The 22,819-nt window shown below is 40.9% G+C and overlaps 2 protein-coding genes across 4 annotated transcripts in view; one reads left to right on the forward strand and one right to left on the reverse strand.

The window, feature by feature from the left end:
- Nucleotides 1-2,202, forward strand: part of dnm1a (dynamin 1a) — a 51,831-nt gene extending 49,629 nt beyond the window's left edge. Inside the window, exon 22 of the mRNA XM_035668324.1 lies at nucleotides 585-2,202. Coding sequence (XP_035524217.1) covers nucleotides 585-645 — 61 coding nt within the window. The 3' untranslated portion in view covers nucleotides 646-2,202. The remainder of the gene's footprint in view (nucleotides 1-584) is intronic.
- A 775-nt stretch (nucleotides 2,203-2,977) lies between these two features.
- golga2 (golgin A2) lies at nucleotides 2,978-22,819 on the reverse strand (the record flags this gene model as incomplete). Of its 3 annotated transcripts, none has more annotated exon segments than XM_035667498.1 (27): nucleotides 2,978-6,455; nucleotides 6,953-7,145; nucleotides 8,083-8,189; nucleotides 8,313-8,474; nucleotides 8,669-8,915; nucleotides 9,193-9,284; nucleotides 9,994-10,093; nucleotides 10,401-10,625; nucleotides 10,811-10,924; nucleotides 11,279-11,497; nucleotides 11,645-11,787; nucleotides 12,244-12,331; nucleotides 12,472-12,579; nucleotides 12,994-13,083; nucleotides 13,293-13,434; nucleotides 13,633-13,691; nucleotides 13,885-13,991; nucleotides 14,087-14,180; nucleotides 14,579-14,641; nucleotides 14,763-14,801; nucleotides 15,340-15,420; nucleotides 16,593-16,652; nucleotides 17,331-17,394; nucleotides 17,678-17,724; nucleotides 18,000-18,152; nucleotides 21,218-21,370; nucleotides 22,778-22,819. In XM_035667498.1, coding segments are annotated over 27 exon segments (3,261 nt in total), but the record flags the coding sequence as incomplete, so codon positions are not given.

Consider the following 22,819-nt stretch of genomic DNA (forward strand, 5'->3'; position numbering starts at 1 on the left):
CACACACACACACACAAACCCCTCTGTTTCACACAGAGATGCAGAATACTTGAAATACACCTGCATGACTGACATACAAACATGCTGCACCCTCCGAATTTAAATAAACTATGTAGATAATATGAGTGTATGCGCACATGTGCATGCACACCTGCTTACATAAATACACACACACATATATATATATATATATATACAAGCAAATACGTACAGAATATTCGTTCCTGCTGGTAAACCTAAGGTGGCAGACATTTGCAAATTTAGCATGACACTTTGCCTGAGTATTACTTTATACTCCAGCCTTTCTGATGGGTATTCTGGCTGCTGACTGACTTTTCCTGTGTTAACATTTGTTTTATCTTTAAAAATCTTTTTAGCTTAATTTATATTTTAAATAAAGGAATACTTCACCAAATTTCTTTTTTAAATCCTTATTTTCCTCCCAGAATTTCAGGCTATGAGGTGATTTATTTGTGCGGTATCTCCCTGGGGTCTCCTCACCTTTATGATTTCTCTTTTCATCTTCTACTCGTTCATCCTGCGATGTAAGGTCTTCTTTTATTTTCTCTCTTTTCACCGAACAGCCGACCAAACAGGGGCGGACCCTCTCGCCCCGAGAGCCCCCTGCCGCCATTCGACTCTTAAAAGAACCTCCCCAAATCCTCCCCTTTACCACCTCTCTTTTGTAACTCATCCTGGTTTCCCCCATCAAGTATGAAACAGACGAGCTTATTCACTTAGCTCACACAAGGAACGAAATAAGGGGGGGATCACTTACAGACTCCTCATCCTCAGATACCTGGACAGACGGGCTGCTGCTCTTTATCCTTTTTTTCCATCCTCCTCTTTCTCCCCTCCTAGGACTGGTGGAGCGATCACATGAAGACCCATCTGGACTTTTATGCCTGCTGTAGACTCCAGCAGGGCCTCACTGTCACTGTCACTGAATGTGGGGACAGCTAGATAGTCCACATAACTGTGTCACAACCACCTCTCAAATACGCTGTTGTCTGTGCTTTGACAGAACCTATGCAAAAAAAAAAAGAAGATTTCCCAATATTTTTTTGGGCATAAAGAGGCGCCTCCCATGGCACTTGTCCGACTATCCTCTTCACAAAAACATTGTTATCATATCAAGGCGGGATCTAAATAGAAAGTGCAATATATAGGATGTCCTTTGCAGACAGCTGCATAACACGAGTCACACAAGAATCTGAGTTTTTAGGCGAGAGGAAAGAAATATGTGTCCTGGGTTGCTCCTTGAGACTGTTAGATAGCTCCTTTTCATTCAGAGGGGATGAGGTCCCATGATGGGAAAGGTTTTTCATATTTGGAGTGTCTTTCTAAGTCAGCTGGGATCACATTATGCATAAATTCTGACATACTGACAGGAAAACGTTCAGAATTTTATCCAGGTCAAGATCTGCCATTCATTGTCTGTTTCTTCCTCTTTTTTTTTTCTTCTTTTCCTTTCTTCTCTCAGTGGTCACGGGGGTGAGTGAGAACATGAAAACAGCCACATTCTATGCATAACACTATCAATCGCTCCTCCTGTTTCACCCTCACATCGCTGTCTTGTGAGCCTGTGAGTTCAACCCATCTTTTCACAACTGAACGCCGCTGTCAGTGTGTTGTATTCTGACCCCAACCAAAAACAACCAACCCACCAGCCACAAAAAAAAAAAAACCTACGTCTGTACCTCAATTGATGTCATTATAGCCATTTAAAAATGACCTGAAACACTTCAGTGACCCCACGCAAACACAGCCTAGCATATTGTATTTATTATTTAACAGTAAATAGTTTATTATGGACATATCTTAATGTGTTATTATGTATATGTGTGGTGCATCTTATGGGACTTGTACTTCCACTGTCTAGAGATTTTAGTCTGTAATGTAAGAAATTTCTGAATATTTAAATTATTATGAATAAATGAGTATGTGTATAAGGGAACAATATTTGAAAAATATATCAAACATGTGTAATGCAGTGATGTATATGGAAGTTGTCAGGTTGTTTGATACTTTAGCTTGTAGCAGAGGTTTTTTGTTGTTGTTTCTCCCTGTGTGTAGAAGAGCAGGGAGGGACAGTGTGAATGTGTCAACTCCTGCAGCAGCCAGGTCCTGCATCATGTTCAAACTGCTGTGGATGAACGGTCAACTTTAACCTGTAGGACTGCTGTGCTTCGTCAACACATTAAAAACCTCAGTGTACTGAACTAAGTTTCCTGTTTATTAACTTTATTAAGAAACAAAAGATCTTTTGGAGATTTATTACAATGTTCACTATTCATATATTGATAAGAAGAGTCTTGGATGGCAGTCCATCCAATAGTTATTAAGACCAGGAGTGGAGCCGGATGCTGTAAACATTTGGGGCTTAGGGTCCAGGGAGATTTTTTTTCCTATTATGGCAGCTATATGCACCATTTTTCAAGACAGATGAATTAGATTGCCAACAAATCGGTACATAATTTGGAAAAACATACATCTTGTTTTGTATCTAATTGTTCTCCATCTGTTTTAATCACTCTGAAACCATTACACAACAAATGTTGAGGACGAATCATTTTCATTCCTGCACCAAAAGAAGCAAACATTGTTTGATATTATTTTTAAGTTACAAAACATAGGTAGGGTAAGCGTTTGGTGCAAACTGCTTCCTGGACCAATATTTAACTTCTACTTTAAGCCAGCAGTGCACATACACTAAGAAAAGACTTTACAGGGAAGTAGAAGACATCTTGTGTCTAGAAGGAAAACATCTATCTATTTGCATATTCATAGTTTCTGGAATGTTAGGTATAACATAAGTGTAACTAATACAATAAAATATGGCTGAATTCCATTTAGCTGCATCAGTTACACTTTTCCTACTATGACAAGTCAAACCGTCTGCTGTATATTTACAGTCAAAGTGCACAGGAGGACTGTTTGGAGAATCAACACTATACAGAAAACAAGACACAGTGTGTGTAAGTCGCTCAATCAGTTTTATTCAGGAGAAGGAGAGAAAATATTACTCAAGGAAAAAAAAAATCAGTAAGCTTCTGTCAGAAGCAGCCCTCAAACAGATCAGTTCTCTGAATAATAATTATTTTCCATCCAACAGTCACTTCTATTTTACATTAAAACTGATTAGTTGAGATACTAACTTATACCAAATAAATATAATATTTTCTTTTTTTAGTCAATCTTTGTATTAAATCACAGCCAACTGCCAACGCCCGACTCTGAACTAACAGACATACACGCAGTCCACGCTGCCAGTAAACATGGCAGAGCAGCTTCCCCCCCACACACCAGGCATAATGAATATACAATATCTTACACAGTTACAGTATATACACCACCTCTCTTACAGTAAAGACAATAAATGCTTTCTCACTGCTAGTTCTTTCAATCACGCATAACATATTTAACAGTGAATTAGAAAGCGTGGGAAGTTGTTTTATTTGTTATTTTACAAGCCCCGAAACAACACTACAAGGATTTTATTGTATATTTACCTCTCTGCCCACTCCCAGAAACAAAATGAAGGAAAATCATACTTTGCGGCATGTTTCAAAGGAAACAAAAAAAGTGACAGAATGCTATGAAGCGAGGAATTAAAAAAAAAAAAATCAAGAATGAGAGAAACCACAGCGTTTACTTATAAAGTGCTGTGGTTTAGGGTAGACACAGTGCTGTTTACTTTCCCTGTAAAAAAACACCAAGTAAATATGGCCTCCACATACCTTATATTTTAATTACATTTTGCTTCCTATAATAGGTTTAAAATACCACCAATGCCTTCTGTCCCGTTGCTTTCAGGGATAAATATCAAGCGTGCAATTTAATATTTGACGCCAATGTCTACTCTTCTTCAAAGTGAACACAACAAAGAGGATCTTAAAAATTAAAAGACGTCCAAATAAGAGGGTAAAAATACCTCCAAAAGTAGTTTGTGTTTTATTTTTATTTTTTTTGTATGACTTACAGTGAGACCCTCATAACCTTGCATATTCAAATCATGGAAAGACTCTCACAAAACAGAGGCCTTTGCCAAGATTTGATCTGAAATGGAAAAAAAATAAAAAATAATTCAGCTGTGATTGTGTAGTTCTCAATGAAGATGCCAAACAATTCATCCTCCAATCTACATTTGTGAATATGAGCATCTCTTAAAGCCTGAAACATCGGTCCAGATCTTGGGACCCTTTTAATGCCCAAACGAGGTTTACTCAAGTGTTGTTGGTCAAAATATGAACATGACAAAGCTGATTAGTTTTGTCCTCCAGTTTTGGAAAGAGTTGTTCATTTTCTCAAATTCTGATTGGTCCCTCTCTTTCGGGAATAACATCACGACTTCTTGAAGTGAGCAATCTCATTTAATTTACCTTCTATTTATATTTACACACCGTCCTCCTTCATATTCTAAGTGCAACGCTGCACACACGCACACACACTTTCAATTCAATTTGCTTCAACTGGAACCCTCAGCTTAAGAGAGAGGCTTCATAGGATTCTCCTTTTTCTCCAGACATTATTAAGCCAGCTAAGAGGCTCTATGATAGAACCGTCATCGGTCCAACCAGCCAGAGGGGACAGAGCTGAATGAGAAGCTTTGTACAGTTTTAGTGCAATCATACTTATATTATCCGATAGAACCCTACAAAAAAAAAAAAAAAAACAGATGGGACTTCGGTTGAAGAGGAAACGGTCTGGATTACACTCACGCATCACATACACTCACAGTCCAGTTGTAAATGATGTGCATCGAGTCATCTTTGATATGTGGAACTACATGCAAACGTAACAGAACAGAACAGGCTCTTATTAATAGTGTCAATTTGATTACAAACTTAAAGACCCCATGAAATAGAGGTCAGAGCTCAGTTATGGATGAGCATCTCTGACGAGGAAATAAATATATATATAGATTTTCATGACTTGAGTGATGATACTGTGGGGTAGAATAACTGAAGAAGAAAGGTGAACTATGAGTGCAGATGAAGAGATTTTAACACCAAACTTCCTGCAACTTCCTCACACTAATGGCAAAGATAAAGCAGAAAACAATAGTTGGAAAGCAGGCCCTGGCACCGCACCCCAAGCTCTATTATTTATCTGAATTACAGTGTGAAGATGTGCTTCTCCACTGTTTCAGCAACTAATCAGAAAAAAATGGCTTAATAACTTTGACTGATTAGTTTTTTTCTTCATGGGGTCTCTAAATTGCATCTCTCCCCTAATGACTCAGAAACCACCTTTTTGTAACGGTGGTGACTCCTCTTACAGGATGTGTGACGTCACAACACAAAGGTTTCACATATATTAACATTTCGCACTGTACAAACATACGACTTCTTTTTCAGTGTTTGGAGCAAAAAGACAATGTAGAGAAAAGGTAGTTTCAGGGACAGTACCAATCTGCGACACCGGCCTCCACCTTCCCCAACCTGATCATGTAACTAGCGAGCTCTTCACTTTGGAACAGAACGGCGCCTTCAGTTCAAAAGCTATTATGTGCACCGAGTTTCTTTTCCGACTTAACTTAACACCTCACTCTCCGTCTCTTCTCCGCCTTTTCACCATCATCCGCTCTCCTCACATTTCGTCATTACACAGACACACAGGTAAATATTCTCGTTATTACATTCAAACGTGATGCTCTTTTTTTTGGCATTTGTACAGTGAATTGTGTAAAACTGAGATTTGCACTAAAATTAAGTTGCACACGAACACGCTGCTAATTTTCTGACAGCTCTTTAAGTACTTTATCAGCGAGGAGGCAGAATATACGGCCCCCTTTATTGCACTTATGTGTAAGACGGGAGACGAGAGGAAGGATGGGAATTAAAAATTGTGGTAAGGAGACTTATCAGATTACATTAAGGAATACTGATCATCTCTTCTCTGGGAAGAGCATCATAGACAAAAACAACCCCCAAAACATAAAAACGACAAATAGAAAAGACTTTTAACCATGCACACATTAGTGCCAACGCACAGAACAGAGAGGGGACATTTTCATGTAATTGGGTCAAAGACCAGTGACCAGTTTTGCAGGGTGTCAAAGTGTTTATGAATATGATAAATAAGCTACAAAGACGGTAAACTGTGGTGTTTAATATTCCCCAGACTTCAAGACATGTCCAATATCTCTCACACATACACACCAGCCTCCTTCACACCCGCAACTCACACCACCAGGATCTTGACCTCGTCCTGTTCATCAGGCCGGTAGAAGAAGGGGATGCAGGGGTTTTCTCCGAGGAAGTGGGGTGACCTTAGTGCTCCCTGGGGGTTCTGGATCTCCTGGAGCAGCTGCATGATCTGCTGGGCTGTGCCGTCTTCTTTGGGCCCCTGGGACTTGGAGTCAGCGTGGGCCGACGCGGTCGAAAGCGTCTGGGACGAGGAGGCTTCCAGGTCTGTGGTGGGCTCCGACAGAGGAATGACCTCCATGGCTTCTGCAGCAGAGAGAGTTACATCCAAGATTTTTACTCTTCATAATGAGAACAGGCCGTATTTTTATTCTTAATACGAAGAACAGTACAAACCTATCATTTCCATAGACTGCACTTCTCTGACTTTAGGCTAAATAAGATATTAGGATGGTTTTTTATGCAGAAACCACACTGTGCCACAATGTCCGTTTACCTCCAGTATTGCCTCAAACCTTAACTTTTTGTATTGTTGTTTTTTGCCGTCTTGCTGCCATTTTATAAACAACAGCAGATACAATGACTGAGGAGTTTGTCAATTGTTCTACATGCTGTATTAAGCTTCACAAAAAGGTGCACACGTCAAAAATTACTTCCAATAACCACGCCATTTCCTGTCCTTTTGGCCACAACAAGCTATTCCCCCTCCGCTTCCCGACCATCGTCTGGACACAAGGTCATTGTAGAATTGTTTTTGCATTGATTTCTAATGTAGCGAGGACAATACTAGTCGTTGTGCCTACCTGCTCCACTGACAGCATTAAACTCTACGTGTGTGTGTGCTTGGTGCTCTGGGTGAGCGTGATCCTCCCCGACAGGAAGAAGGTCTGGGTTCACTGTGCCTGCGCCGGCCACAGCTCCGGTGTAGCGGCTGTACCAGTCGTTCCTCTCAGCCACCAGCCTCATCACCAGATCCTGCAGCTCAGCCAGCTTCATCTGATGGACAGTGGAGACACAACGGCAAGGACACGTACGGAAAATAATGTTAGTTGGGAGGATATTACAAAACTGTTGCTTCTATTAAACATGATTACTGATAAAATCATTCTGTTGTGAAGATCAGTGTTTGTGTAAAGAAATGTTGGTCATTACGTAGGAGGATTCTTAAACCCCTTTACACCATGCATTAAAATTAGTTTTGGGCAATCAGATTGATATTGGATAAGGTTTGACCACATGAAAGTACAGGTGTAAATGCACCCAAGACAGTGTTCAAGTGTAAATGCAATTGCGTTGCCAATCCACGTACAACAACTACGTGAGTGGAAAATACGTACTGCAGTCTGAAATAAAGTCCAAAGTTTGACATCTCAGCAGAGAAATACAAAGAGAGCTTGTGGTTTAAAGACCACGAGCCAACAGCGGCAAAGTTCCTCCACACAAGTCAAAGTCACAACGCAGCTCATTTAGAAATAAACAAAAAACTAAATAGTTAGATTTTCAGAGGAATTGAATCTCAATGTGGACACTGGAGATGCATAGTAATAAGGTAAAAAGGTTTAAATGTAATCGGGTTAAAATCATCTGCATAAAAGGTGCAGTTTAATGCAAGGTGATCCTCAACAGTATAGACAGTATCACATTTTGTCATACTTGTTATTTACACAACAACAGTGACGTTCAAGGGCAGACTGACGGTTTTGATTTGGGCTGCCAAACACCAATTTAGGATTGTCATGAAAATAGACTGAGGTGGAAAATAAAGTCACAATGTCACATTTGTCAGGATCAGTCTTCTCTTGAGTCTCTACAGGCTCTGAATGTTGGTAAGAAAGAAAACTGAGCAAAAAAATACACCAAGACAAACATCTAATGCCACTATATTTGACTGCACTGGTGGTTCTTTTTATATAAAAAGGTTGCTATACAGTACCTTCATCTCCTCCTTGTCCTGAGCCAGCATGCTGATGTACTGCTCCTTCTCGTGGTGTTTCTGCTTCATAATGGCCCGCTGACTCTGGTACAGGGCTATGTACTCCCCTGGAAAGCACATAGTAACAGAAATGAGTATGCTGAGTATTTTTCTGACAACTTATTACAGTCAACCAAAACATTAGTTGTACAGTAAGTGATATTCACAACACAAACATCCTACTGTCTCACCTATAGTGTCTGTCTCTCCAGACAGCTGGATGCAGCGGTGCTCCAACTCCTCCACCCTCTCCTTCAGGTCAGCTTTCTCCTGCATGAGGGAGGTGAAACGATGCTGAAGCTTCTCCATGGCAACTTGCAGGGCCTGATGAACTTCCACAGGTACTCCTCCTTCTGAGAAAAGGGTAGTAAAGTAAACAGCTGATTTACATAATGCACCCCATATTCTTTTTATCTATATAATCAGAATTCATTACGGAATATAATCAGGCTTAACTGTATTTATAATAATTCAATGTCCTACTCTGGAGAGGTGTAATCTTGGCCTAAAAATATTTGCGTCCTTGCACCCAAACCATCTTCCTCACCTGAATGCTCATGACTATGTTCACATTGACTATGTTGGCCCTGCGAGTGATCGTGCTTGTGATGCTCATGATGCTCGTGATGGTGGTCATGAACAGGTTTGTGGCTGTAGTGTTGGTGTTCAAGGCTGAGGGCCACAGCGGTCTGGTGCCGGGCTGCCATGTGGAGCCTGTGCTCTTCCTCCAATTGCCTTCTGGCCTCATCTCTCTCGGCCTCCAACTGAGCCAAAGCTCCTCGGATAAACTCCTCCTGCGGGGTGGGACAGAAGGTGGCGGGGTGAGGATGGTGGGAGGGAGCGGATGAATGAGGCTAATGTCAAATTTTCGTCCCATATGTAGTTGTAAACCCTTTCTTGCTTTCAAATCTTCACCATTAATTGATCTTTTATTCTGGCATCAAAATTAAAAATACATCACTGTACACTGGCATAGTTCTTCACTTGATTTAGGTCTTCATGATGTGTACTAAAAGGCAAAGCAAAGGAAAACAAGTAGTTTTAGGGGAGATGACTTATCACCCTCCTCACCATCTCCTTCTGGCTCTCAAAGTCTTCTGGGATAACTATGGAGGAGGACTTCTTTGGGCTCTCTTGCATGGACTGGCTTTCCACTCCATCGCCTAGTGACATAATAAAAGACTGAAACTGTTAAAAGACTTTAACATATTTTTTTACCCAATTTTCTTAGGTGGTCTTAGACTGTAACACTTATTCACAAATGCTGCAAGTGTCAAAATTGCTGCTGCTCTTTCCTTGCCTGTAGGTGGCACAGACTGAGGTCAGACTGGAAGGTCTGAAACTGCTGCTGCAGCTCGGCTATTAGAAGATGTTTCTTGTAAATGGACTGTACTTATATAGCAACTTTCTAGTCTTCTGACCATTCAAAGTGCTTTTACACTACATGCCACCTTCAGCTATTCACACACATTGGCAAAGCCCATCACAAACAGGAACTAACACATTCATTTACATTCATACACCGATGCACAGCATCAGGAGCAGTTTGGGGTTCAGTATCTTGCTCAAGGACACTTTGATAAGCAATGGGAGGAGACAAGGATCAAACCGCCAACCTTCTGATTATTAGTATTTTCTCTTTCTAGGTTGCATCTCTTTCAAAATAAACAATGTGAAAGAAGAAAGCTAGTATGCTGTTGAACATGTGTGCCATAACAACATTAACGCCTGTAAAGGGTACAGTTTTTGGCACTGAATTTCAAAAGGAGGGCAGCAGAAAAAGAAATAGAACATGAAGACGCTGTAACAATGACAGTAAAAAAAGAAAAGGGGGCAGTAAGTACCAACATACCAGTAATAGACAAATCTTACCTTGGTCTCTAGATGACGAGGCAAGAGCTGAGCTGTTGAGCAGCTCCTTCACCTCAGCCTTCAACTGCTCATTGTCTCTGGCTAACAGCTCCAAATGCTCCTGAAGGGGGAGACAGAGAGTCATTCAAAACAATGATGGAGAGATAGTTCATGTGTGTTTGAGGGTGTCAGAGAGGTAAAGAAGGGACAGATGAGGTTATACAGCATACTATAAATATACTGCATAATGCACTGACCTCAGACCATTTAAAGCAGTCTCAACCTATTCATAAGTGCATGATGTACTGTACTCCAACATCACAACAGACTGGACTGAAATATATTCATACATCATCATCATCATCATCATCATCATCATCATCATCATCAATGGTCGCGTGGACAAGGCCTTATTCTTAAATACACACCTGCGCTTGTTTGAGCTGATTGTGACTGATCTCCAGTTGCAAGCGGCCCTGGCTTTCATCATGCTGCAGTCGGTCCATGAGCTGGATCTGCTGCAGATGCTGGCGGTGGAACTGTTCTCTCTCTGAGGCCAGGGTCTGGTAGCCAGCACTGTACTGCTGCAGGTAGGCCACTACCTGGTCCCTCTGCTCCATCAGAGCCTGAGTCTCCTTACTTTTAAGTTCCAGCTGGACACAAGGGAACAAAGAGGAAAATAATTGTTTTATTCTTTCTGGATGCCATTATCATATATTTCTCTATTGTGTTAATACACTATTATGCCTATTATGCTGACAAGTATAATAAACCATACAAGACTGCACAAGATAGCATAGTGAAGACAGAAAAGGTGCATAAGTTTGTGTGAGCATACCTGCTCCTTGACATTGTGCAGTGCCTCTTGCAGTTCACCCATTCTACGAGCCAGCTCTTTTTTCACGTGTTGCTCTGACTGGATGGCAGTGGTCAGCTCCATGTTCTCATTAGTCTGTACAAATAAAGGAATTTTGGCTTAAAGTCAGAACTCTCCCACCCTCTGAGGTAATACTTGTTATGAGTTTATTTTCCTACTGTGTGAAATTATTGCTATAGAGACATGGATCCTTGGTACAATAACTACATAACAAAAGACATGAAAAAGACACAAGAGGATAAATTCACACAAATGCTAAAGGATGCAGGAAAACAAAAAGATGTACAGCTATGATCCCTGAAAAATGATAGCAAGTTAGGACAGAAACAAAAGTAGTATCCAGTATATAAATAACAACACAATAATAATAAATAATAACATAAATGTCATTAAAAAAGGACGGATGCACTATTAGATTTCCAGCCTCACCAGTTTGACAAAACCGTTCTGTAGCTCAGCCAGCTGGTCCTTCAGTGTCCGGTTCTGGGTGAGAGCACGGCTAATAGTGGCCTTGTCTGACTGAACATCCTCCAACATGCGCCGGCGGTCCCCTTCATCCTGGACTTGGCTGCCCACCTGCCGCTCCAGCTCCCCCAGACGCGTCTCCTGTTCTGCACAGAGGCGGCTCAGCTGCTCATTATCTCGCAGCTGGGGAAAGGAATTACAGATGGCTGGATTTAGAAAATTTGAAACCAAAGAGAACTAATGATCATATGGGTGTGACTTTCACGTTTTGATTACATTTGTGATTCGGTAAAACAGGCCTGTCCGAGCATGTGTCACTGTAATGTATACCTGTGCTTGGTACTGTGCTGTAAGAGCGTCTTTCTCCTGTTGTAGAGTGCTGAGTGCCTCCTGCAGAGCCACCTCACTCTCTGATGGTCCCGAGGACTGAGTTTCTGCAATATCCCGAGCCTCTCTCTCCTGGGACAATAATGCTGGAGAACAAGAAGGATTACAGTTATCAAGTGTAAGAAATTTGCTACAGGGAAATACAACACACACACACAGGGACAAAGACTGAAGCACACGTATTAATTTGCAGGCTTTAACAGACTAACACTTGGACAGTAATTAACATCTTGACACTAGTTAACAATACTGACAAACATGAGTCTATTTGCACTATTAAGCCTACACATCAATCAGTGTGCTCCAGTCTTCCTTCCCTCTGAAGTTTGCTCTCCATGATTCCCAGATGCACCTTAATCCAGGTTCATTCCAGGAAGATAAGGGGAGCCCATTCTGTTAATCCTACTATGGTCAGGCAAATTGAGAGCTTATTTATCAAATGTGTTCTTGACATCAAGGAAGGAGCTGCAGAACAGTTAGGAAAAGGAAGAGGCATATAGGGGTAGATACAGATGTAGATAACAGCGATTTGAACCTCTTACCTGCAGCATTTTTCAGCTCTGCGATGCTGGCTTCCAGTTCTTGGACTCGGCTAATGTTTCTGTCCCTCTCCTCTGCGACCAAAGACACCTGCACAGAAACAAAAATTGACACAGATGAATTAGTCATTAGTTTGAAACCAAAATGAAGTAAACAAACAACATTGCACTCTTTATTTTCCACGCTCTAGTCAACTGTAATGTCTACGCTAAGGTTACTGTACAGTTTACCTGTGTTAGCAGCTGTTCTGTTTTGTCCTTCCATACACGTCCTTCCTCCTGAATCTGCTCTGCATAACAGTCCCTCTCTGTCTGCAGCTGGGCAATCGACTCCAACAACTACAGCATCAAAAACATAAAAAGGAAAATGCTGTCAACAAAGCAACACTTTCTGGTCATAAAATAAGGTTAGTTTGCAACTTTTATGTACCACAAGTGAAAAGGAAAATTAGAAAAGGAGATGGATTGAAATCTAATGGGTCATTTGATGCAAATGCAAACAGGGCAATTATGATGACGTGGCTGAGCTGAGATATACGTGTCTATGAAGAAATGGCTGCAGGGACACTACTGGGTACAATGTTGACTTGCTTTAACGGCTCAAACCACACTAAAATATCTGGTAAAGAGCCACAAGCATTAGAATACATCAAAACACTGAGCACCAAAGCTCAAAACTCTTTAAATTCAGACAGACAGACAGACAGACAGACAGACGTGAGAGACGCAGGAGAACGGTCCTTGTACACAGACCTGTTGATTGTGTGCCTCCAGCTGCTGCTTCTCTTCCAGCAGTAACTGGACCTGCTGGTTGGCACTGGTGGGATCTGACTGATTGGAGCACTGGAGAGAAATGCAGATAATACAAAATTACATCTGGCAGCACTGTCTGCAACAAAACATTTAGGGCTCTAGATTGAAACTAACTCCAAATATCCCCTTTTGTTGTAGATTGACCGTATAGTTAATCCAACACTTACAATTATCAGTAAGCGAAAGAGGAGTTTAAATGTGTATGTACTGTAAAATGTTGTGTCTGTGTCTTAATGCACCTGTTGCAACATGAGGTCAGCTATCTCAAGTCTCTTGCGAAGATCTTCCACCTCCAGCCTCATTGCTCCATTCTCTTGGGTACTCAGCTTCAGCTGCTCCGACATCTCCGAGTTCTGCTGCTTCGACTCTTCACTCATATTACTGTGGACACACACATATGCAGAGATTATTCATCATTTCTAACCTACCAGATTCTAACAGGACTTGGGAGACTTTCTCATGCCATCTGTTGCAATTTACACAGCATTATGGACTAAATATCGTCATTAATGTCAAAGCTTCTGCAGTGGCAATGCTATGAAATACATCTCCTTGTGTAAACAGGGGTAAGTGACTTACTTAAGTCTAAACATCTCTAGCCTCAGGTTGTCTCTCTCCTTTTCAAGCTCTTTGTTGTGCTGGAGACAAAAAAGAAAACAACTTTATTAAAAAAACAAAGGCACTTCGTCAACATGACAAAATCATCTCAGAAGATAATTTATTTAAATGCATACAGGTCATTGTGAGTTAAGTTTGTTATATATTGCATCTGAATTACTCATTCCTCAGAGAATTCTGTTTACAGGGAGTGATTACTGCAATGTTTGTTACCTTTTCAAACTGTTTCTGCTGTGTTGAGACAGAGGAGAGAGTTCTCTCCAGCTCTGACACTCTCTGCCTTGTTGCCTGCAGACGGTTATTCAACTCCTCTGTCTCAGCTACAGACAAACACAAGGAGAGAGAAAGAGAGACAAAAACTAAGTTAACTAAACGCTGCAGGGGTATGGTCTTGCCATGATAAAAACACACACACCTGTTTTCTGCCGTGCAGCCTGTTGTGTGTATTGTAGTGCTGTTTGTAGCTCTGATTTCTCTGATACCAGTATACCAATAGTCTGGATGTGAACCTTGGGAGAGGACAGACAAACAGAGAGCACAGCTTCTAATGAGTCTAGGTAATTATAACTGACTTAACATCAAGTTCATTAAATCACAACATGAAATAAGCACAATTCTTTACAGAGTAATTACAGTCAGTGCTTCAACCTTGCTACGCAGACAACACAATTTATTCTTGTCAGAGTGAGCGATCAGGGAAAGGAGGGTTGGAATGGTGTACTCGGATCACATTTCTATCCAGTTTATACCAGGGTGACACCACAGACTCTGACATCATACAGTGATACAGTACATGGCAGTACAAAGAGGCTTTTTTTAAACCAATTTTGTCTTATTACAGTTTCACAAATACTAAAAATGAACAATCACACAAATTCAATTCATGTGTTTTAGTAAGAGAAGTTACCTGTAATTGTTCCCGCATGGCTCCCTGCTCTCTTGAAAATCTCTGTTCAAAATCTTTTCGCTCCTGAAGTAAGAAAAAAACCAAAAACAAGTTCATGAATGAGGAGGGAAGCAAGAATTCAGTAGACTGGAAAATATGAGACAGGAATGAACAGACAGTCTGGTTGGCTGAGAGAAGTATTTACCTTTTGTAGCTGATCTGAGAGCCCTTGAGATTGCTGTACCTGCCGGACCAACAGGATAAAATGTAAGTTTGTGAAAGATCAACATTTCTTTCATCACCCCAGTAGTGTTACAGTTCTAGATGTCTTCTAACTTCTATTATAGAAGACCTTATCTGCATGCCAGACAGGACAGGGGTAGCATCAAGTACTGAATTAATGAGCCTGTTCTGTTATGTTAACCTTTAGTGTTTATTTGAAGCTGTGATGTTTATTGCTGTTAGTGTGCTTAACTGGAGAGAAAACGCCTTACAATAAGGCATCTACCATCAGGTTATGACAGCTCTGACCGAAGTGTGAACCCAAATTACTCATTATCTAGAGTTTTACTTTATAGAAATGCATTTTGGTCAAACTAAGTGAAAGATACATAAATAATGAAAAACATGCATGATTTCTTCCAGCGTGTGGTTACTCAACATGCAAAATGCAAAATGCATGCAGTACATGCACTAATGTGGTCATTATGGGATAGCTCAAAAAGTTTTTCTCCAATCACACAAATGTGTGCACAAAAGTATGCATACACACAGCTTCTTACCAGCTGGTCTAGCTTGGTATTGAGCTGAGAGTTTGTTAGGTTGCTGGACTCCAGGGCGGCTGCCAGCTCCTGGTTCCGAATCTATTACGTGCACACATGCATCCGGGAAAGGGGGGAAAAAAAGAAGAGAGGGATAAAGTGCAGTGGCAAAAGTCAAACAAAGAACACATGGGAGGAGGAGAAGAATTCAAATGTAAATTATTAACATGGAGGCAAACAATAGCACCTTTACTAGTAGCACAAAATGTGTTTTCAATAATGAGACGTGAAGAAAAGAATTAAAATAAATGATGAATGTTGCTGATTAATGGAGCCAGTTGGAAGGTAGTGGATCCTTCATTAGAACCTATTTAAGTATCATTTGCAAAATGTGGACGGGATCCACATGCCTTAAGTTTCTCCAGACTGTCATATGAGGTCTCTGACAGTTTCCATGCTGCACTTCACGGGCCAATCTAAGAGACGTCTCAAATTGTGGTCAGTGAAGTAACATTACATGGTGCAAAAGGGCACAAGACAATTTTTAGCTAACAGTAGCTGCACTTTCATAGCCCTCACCAGAGAGACCACTCGACAGTTATACAAAGTATTATACTCATATATAAACTGCAATTATTCTTGGGAATCCCATTTAAGTGTTAAGTTGTAGTGATATTTACTTCTCTTTAGAACTAATCTGTCACACATTAACATATCAATCACTCATCAATCCGGCTAGACATTAGCTTTAGCAATAACTGAGACCTAAAATGTTGTAGAATGCAATTATAATACATTTTCAAAACACCTCCATTGTTAGCTTCACCTGTCATATCATGTTATGATAAGTTTAAGCTCAAGGCTCACATGGAGTAGACGTAATGTACTTTGTGGTTAATTAAAGTACACAAAGCCAGAAAGGTCACCCTCACACAAGAGTCACAGTGAGTTTTGGGTACATTACATTGCCAGTGCTGCAAACCTGAAGCTGACCATTTTAGACAGCTAGCTAGCAAGCATACTATCCTATGACAAATAATAAAGTGCTGCCAGAGGAAATCCATTCTGGGAACAGCATGTTGATACTGAATAGAGTTTCACTTTATATGCAAGCATTGTGTGATAACATGATACCTTAAAAGAAGTCCTGGCTATACTGTCAACCTCTAACCAGGGTTTCAAATTTCAAAAACAAGTTTTCATCTAACAAACAATATTAGATTTCCATCTTACCTATATAAACTAAAAATAAAATGATGAATCTTGAATCTTACCTCCAGTTCTCTCTCATTGCCAGGAGATGCAGTATCCCCATTCACATATGCAGCAGATGACTGAAATGACAAAGACACGCATTAATGCACATCCAAAACAGAAAATTCATCATATGTTTCACTTTTGTCACAAGAAAAATGAATGTGCTTGAATGAAAAATGATGTCTCTCTACTGGATGCACTGCAGATGGGCAATTTGTTTGTCAGCAGTGTAAGACCTACATTTCACCACTATGAGGGGCAACAATACCCTAACATGTCTTCTTGAAAGTAATATAAAAACAGTGTGCTTATTATATTTACAAGCCACTATTAGAACAGCAAGATAATCGTCTTTAAACATCTTATTAATCATTTTATTATTCAGTAGATAAAAGGTCAATGTTAATCTCAGAAACCTGACAAAAAGGACAAATTGCAATACACAAGTTCAGAGGAAATATATCAAGTTGATTTGGTGCATCAGTTGAATGCTGTCAGTGTGTCTGAGGCCATTGGGAACAACTGGCAAATTTGAAAATGCTTCCAGTGCATTCCTGCCAAGAATAGAAGCAACACATCACAGTTGAAAGTGCACATCAGTGGTGGTGTGTTGTTGTTAAAAGCCTTACACTGTATGACAAAGAAATGTGTGTGGTTGGTGTGTGTTGGTGTGTGTGTGTGTGTAAGAGAGAGAGACAGACAGAGACAGAGAGAGAGAGAGAGACAGGATGACATTGGCAGTGCTAAAATCGTACCTCAGAGACCAGGCCGTTCAGTTGCTGTGAGAGCTGTCGCAGGCTCTCTGTGGAAGACAGTGGTCTGCAGGATAACACAAATAAATAATCAATCACACACATTAACTATGTATTTTACAACGTTGCATTAGTAATCAATGGCTAGAGTAGCAGGATATACTGGAGCAAGATTAATATTGCTTATTATACCTAATATATGATGTGTGAAAATCATGTTTTGCCATAATGGTGCAAAACCTTGGCAGGCATATTTTGCATTAATATTCAACTTCTGTTCTGTGTATGTCGTGTGTTTCAGTAAAAACATACAAGGGTGTCACAGGCAGTAAGGGAATCAGGTAACCCACCTATTCTCCTCTGTTAAACTCTCATTGCCGTTGGTATCGGGATAGTCCTGCAGAAAGAGAGTGAGATCGAAAGAGGAAGTGAGAGTGAGAGACAGAGAGATGGAACACAGAAATTACGGTGAGAAAAATTTGATAAAAAGAAATGTGTGATGACAGTGCACATTAACAGTCAAACAAGGCAGGGGATCTGTAGTTTTAATCACTGTAAGACTAAGACATATACTCTTAAATGTGATGGATGTATAGGAGAAAGAAGGACAGAAAGAAAATATGATTCAACAGACAGGGAAGAGACTGAACTGACAGATATTAAGAGACACACCTGCAGGTCAGTGTTGTGACCGACAGACTCAGGGTTAGTAGTAGTGTTAGCGCTAGCAGAGTTAGACACAGGTGAGCTGTGATCAGGCTCCCCCTTTGGGTCCTCCAGCAGCTGGGGAACTGAGGACCCCATGGCCTCCGAGTCAGCAAAGGTCTGAGGTGACACACACACAAAAAAAAATGCACACACTGGTTTAAGGCAAACACAAAGAGCAGTTATGATGCAAGAGCAACAGAAAGACCACAATGACATCTCAAACTTTATGTATGTTGCACGGAAATGAGTGGATTACTGTGCTGACTCGGATTAAGGTTCCAGTTTAGTCAACATAAGAATATAATAAAAAAACTGCAGGGACAGTGTTGGTATCTATTTTTGTGGTAAACAGCTTATGGAGCACCTTCATGCAAGCTTGGTTACTTATGGTGATAGCTCTGGCAGGAAAGCGGTTTTGCTGCTGGCCCAATTTTTCTCCATTACTTCTACCCATAGAGCTCTCGGAAACATTTGCAGAATCAAAGCACTGAAAGAAGAACTCAGACCGTGCTGTATAAATGCCAACATTCATTTGAATGACAGACAAATAACCCCCTGTGTTGAGTTACTCTTACTCTGACTTTGAAACTAATGCGAGCAAGACATTTGTAATAATCTGTAACACTTTTAAGAGTGCATGTAAAAAAGATACTGAAAAAAAACACAATACATAAAGTAGCAAAGAGAACATAGTTGAAAATAAAAACACAGAGACATTTCTTGTTTTTCCAGATGCATGCCTGCATGATGCACCCAGATGCAGATATCACAGCCATGCAGCTACTGAGTCATGCCACACCTGTGCATCACCTGCCCATCCACACCGAACGTCGACATAAGATGGTGAACTCTTCAACAATACTGGGATGAACTGAAATAACTCTGCACCCTCCACATTTCTTAACCATGAATGTCCTCTCCACATGGATTTGAAAAGCACAGCACCAAGGCAACATTTGCAATAACGGGGAAGCAATGTATAATATTTAATACCACATGAGGAGCGGCTATTAACAGCAGAGGGGTGCAGAGGCAGAAATAAAAACAGGCAGAGCAGAATCAAAGAAAGGAAAGAGAGAGAGGCAGAGGCTCACCTGACTGTTGCCATAAGGAGGTAGGACTACTCCATTGCTTTGACTAAGTGCTTTCAGAATACTGTCAAACTACAGGGAAGAAGAAACAAGAGTGGAGGACAGCAGAGATGTGAAAGAGGAGAGAACGGTTTAGAAAGTGATAGAGATACAGACAAACAGGCACAGAGAAGCAGCTGCTACAAGAAATCTAAGAAGGAAGAGGTGTAGAAGTGACAGGGCTGTATAATGAGCAGAAACTGAGGACACCAAAGGGTTAGTGCATCTTTCTGGAGCCTTTAACACCACTGATAAAACAAAATAACCCTATCTGAATAAAATGTACTCGTGTAAACAAGACTATAGATCACAGTACACAGTAGCAGCACACAGGGACGCAGCATTTTTCCAAATGTTGCCTTTGTGGAGTGGCAACATCCCTGACAACAAATCCCTCGCTGCTTCAGCTTCAAGTGGAATCAGCTCTACAAACTAACACACTGAACTTGCTCACATGTCCCCTTGCCAGCATCACCTGAGCCAAGTCAATGATTATTTGCCTCCTAACTCACATTTGAATATAAAGCCCATTTAGAAAGGGGAAACAACTGTGTTTGGATAACATTTTATAACGTGAGTTATCATTGTGTGTGTTGCTATAATCATAAAATGTCTCCTCTGCTCTGACCCCTAACACTGGACTCCATTTGGTTATTGCCGGCATCACATCTCAGATTACGTGAGTCTATCCAGTCTTGGCCAACCAAAATTAAATATTTTGGGGGAAAAATTGTGTCAGAACAAACAACGAGACTCAACAGCGAGCTGTGACGAGCCCAGATTCCAGTCGGGCTTAGAAAGCTACTGACCGACATGGTCTGTGGAAGACTGAGCCCAAAGTCAGCCCCTGTGTGTGAAAGCTGTGTGCTGGAGTCACATGCCTCACCGTGTGTCTTCATTGGTGCTCTCAATTGCTTAGAAGAGGAAACTGAAGGGATGCTAGATATTTAAATATAACAATAGTGACAACCAGCGAATAAGCAAATTAAGAGTGTCAATGAGCTCCAACAGACTCTGTTTAAGGCAGAAATTGTTTTTAGATTTCCAAAATCACCAGCCAAAACACACTACCCATCTATGATTTCTCATAAACACACCTTTGAGTGATTCACTGCTTGCATGATTATGATTATTGAATAATGAATTGCTGTTTCGATACGGATCTTTCCCTGTACATCTGTCCATATTCTGTCCCTTAAAGGACAGCAGCATAAAGGACAAAAGAAACTATTAATAGGCAGACTATTGCTCATTATGGCAATACTATGCATATAAATGAATATAATAACATGTTTTTAACATAAAATAAGGTTGATATGACACAAACCGATATGCAAATCTGACAAAACTAACATACAACTGGATTATTTCTCCAAATGCACATTATCCCAACAAATATGTAACAGCCAAGTGAAAAACACAGTGAATGTGCAGACCAACTTTGCTGCACAAGATTTGACGAATGTTTATGTAATTATCAATGTGTGCTTTGAATACTCAGTATATTTAACAACATACCTCACCTTTTGCTGCATACTGGCCACTACAATGGCCAATGTCACTGTCTGTGTCTTGCCCAGTATCCTTCTCTTTCTGAAACATTACTTTCACCTGGCTGGCAGATAAGTATCAATGCTCAATGCGCTGTGTTGTATGATAATGTGCGTTTGATAGCAAGGTGGAAAGCAGTTCCAAACTTAACAGTAATTCAGCCTTATCACTTCACAGGCGGCAAAATATTTAGTGATCAATAGCCAAGTGGGCCATTACATATCCTCAATTACACTTGAAGAAAACAAACACTACTTTATCTACTGCTCTGCCAGCCCACAGTTACTATTAAACTGTCTTGTCTGCCTATTGTAAGCAGCCGACATAAAAGTGAGTTTAAAGGCTTCTTAATGTTATAACAGTGGTTAAAATACAAATAGAGAAATAAGACATGAGGAAGAACAAAGACGGGCTGCCAAGCACAAAGAGAGGTTGGTATTTGATCAACAAGGGCAGGACCACAAGCAAGCAAACAAAATGGAAAGACTGGGACGGACTTACATTGTCCGGAGAGTTTCTGTCTGTTGATGGTGCATCGTGTTGGCTCAGTCCCTTCACCTTCCTCTTCTTCTTGGCCCCTGCTCCACCTCCTCCTCCACCTCCCTTTTCTCCTCCACCACTAGCAGGGGAGCTCTTCTGCTGAAACTCCTTCAGCTGAGCAGCACATTTAAAAAAAAAAAAAAGAGGAGACGATAGATGTGTGAGAAGTGTAGCAAGCAATTGTTGACTGCCAGAATTAAAACTCTTCTGCTGCCTATTTTTTTTACAAATGACACTTTCTTTTAGTTTTCCTCTTTCAAATCCAGCAGTAGCCCCGTGGACTTGGTCCCAACTTTCAACTAATTACACTGCGTAGAAACAAGGAACCTCTAACCACTAGAAGGTCTTTTCCGGGCAAGCTAATTGAATTAGGACAAATTAATTTTGTCTGAGATGAAGCCGAGTTAGACTGCTCTCGTTCTCTGACGATACACCAACTAGTCAGAAGATAAGGTTTCAAAGGCAGGAATGCAAAGCCGCTGCCAACATGTTACTGACTGTCACTTTGACTTTCTTGTTCAACATTATTGTTCTAAAGCAAACAAGATGAAGCTATAAACTTAAACTGTGATCATCCATGTGAACGTTAATACACACTTTCCCCCTGTCTACGTGTGTTTGGGCATGAGGCCTGTGACAGCTAGAATAGGGAGCCAGAGGGAATCATAGGGGAACTACTGGAGCTGCCATTTCTAAAATAATGGGGTTGAATGGCAGTGAAATGTCAAATATTATCACCGCTCATCCACGGAGCTGCTGAGAAATGCTGACGAGTCACTTCCTGAAGCTAACATTTCCCAGCTGATAAGGCCATCTTTCCGAATAGCCCAACAACACACCTAGCTAAAGCACACAGCAGGACAGGAAAGAGGGGTGTCAGCTGTCAAAACAGTCCCCGTCATCCTGTCCAGCTAACTGTGCTACAATGCTCGCTCAGTGTTTGTTATAAAATGACTTGTTTGTTTGCCATTTTCTTAGAGAACTGAGCCATCCTGCAGACAGGGCAGAAAGCAGCCCGACTGCAGTGTGGCATTCTTTACACTCACACACACACACACAGCAAACTATTCATTGGTTAGCCGGCTTGCTAACGTGAACTTGCCTTAGTTAGCACGTTAAGGTCCGCCAATAAGCACACTTAACGTTAGCTAGAAAGACTGTCATGAAGCCGATGGGCAAACAGTGCACGTTAAGTTAATCACTGACTAACTACACAACGTGAGATGCTGTGAATGCCTTTTACGGACTAAAAATAGTCTACATAATCTTAGGAAAGTTAATGCTATCAATAGAGGCCCAGAAGAAGCGCCGGTCTCTCCTGCGCATTAAAGCCCCAAGAGGAGCGAGAGAGGCGGGACGAGCGAAAACGTAGAGGTCGGACGACGTGTAATGACAACACCCCTGCTCCGAAAAGACATGGATGACAAAACGAAACAAACACCGGCAACACGAACTCGTAGAGGAAACACAGGACCAATGTTTCCCAATGTATAATGCCGGCTCAATCGTAAAATACTTTACCTTTTTCTTAGCTGCAGCGAGTTTTATTTGCCTGCTCTGGTC

The sequence above is a fragment of the Morone saxatilis genome, unplaced genomic scaffold, assembly GCF_004916995.1.
Source record: "Morone saxatilis isolate NCDOM2014 unplaced genomic scaffold, NCSU_SB_2.0 Contig21, whole genome shotgun sequence".
Taxonomy (NCBI): Eukaryota; Metazoa; Chordata; class Actinopteri; family Moronidae; genus Morone; species Morone saxatilis.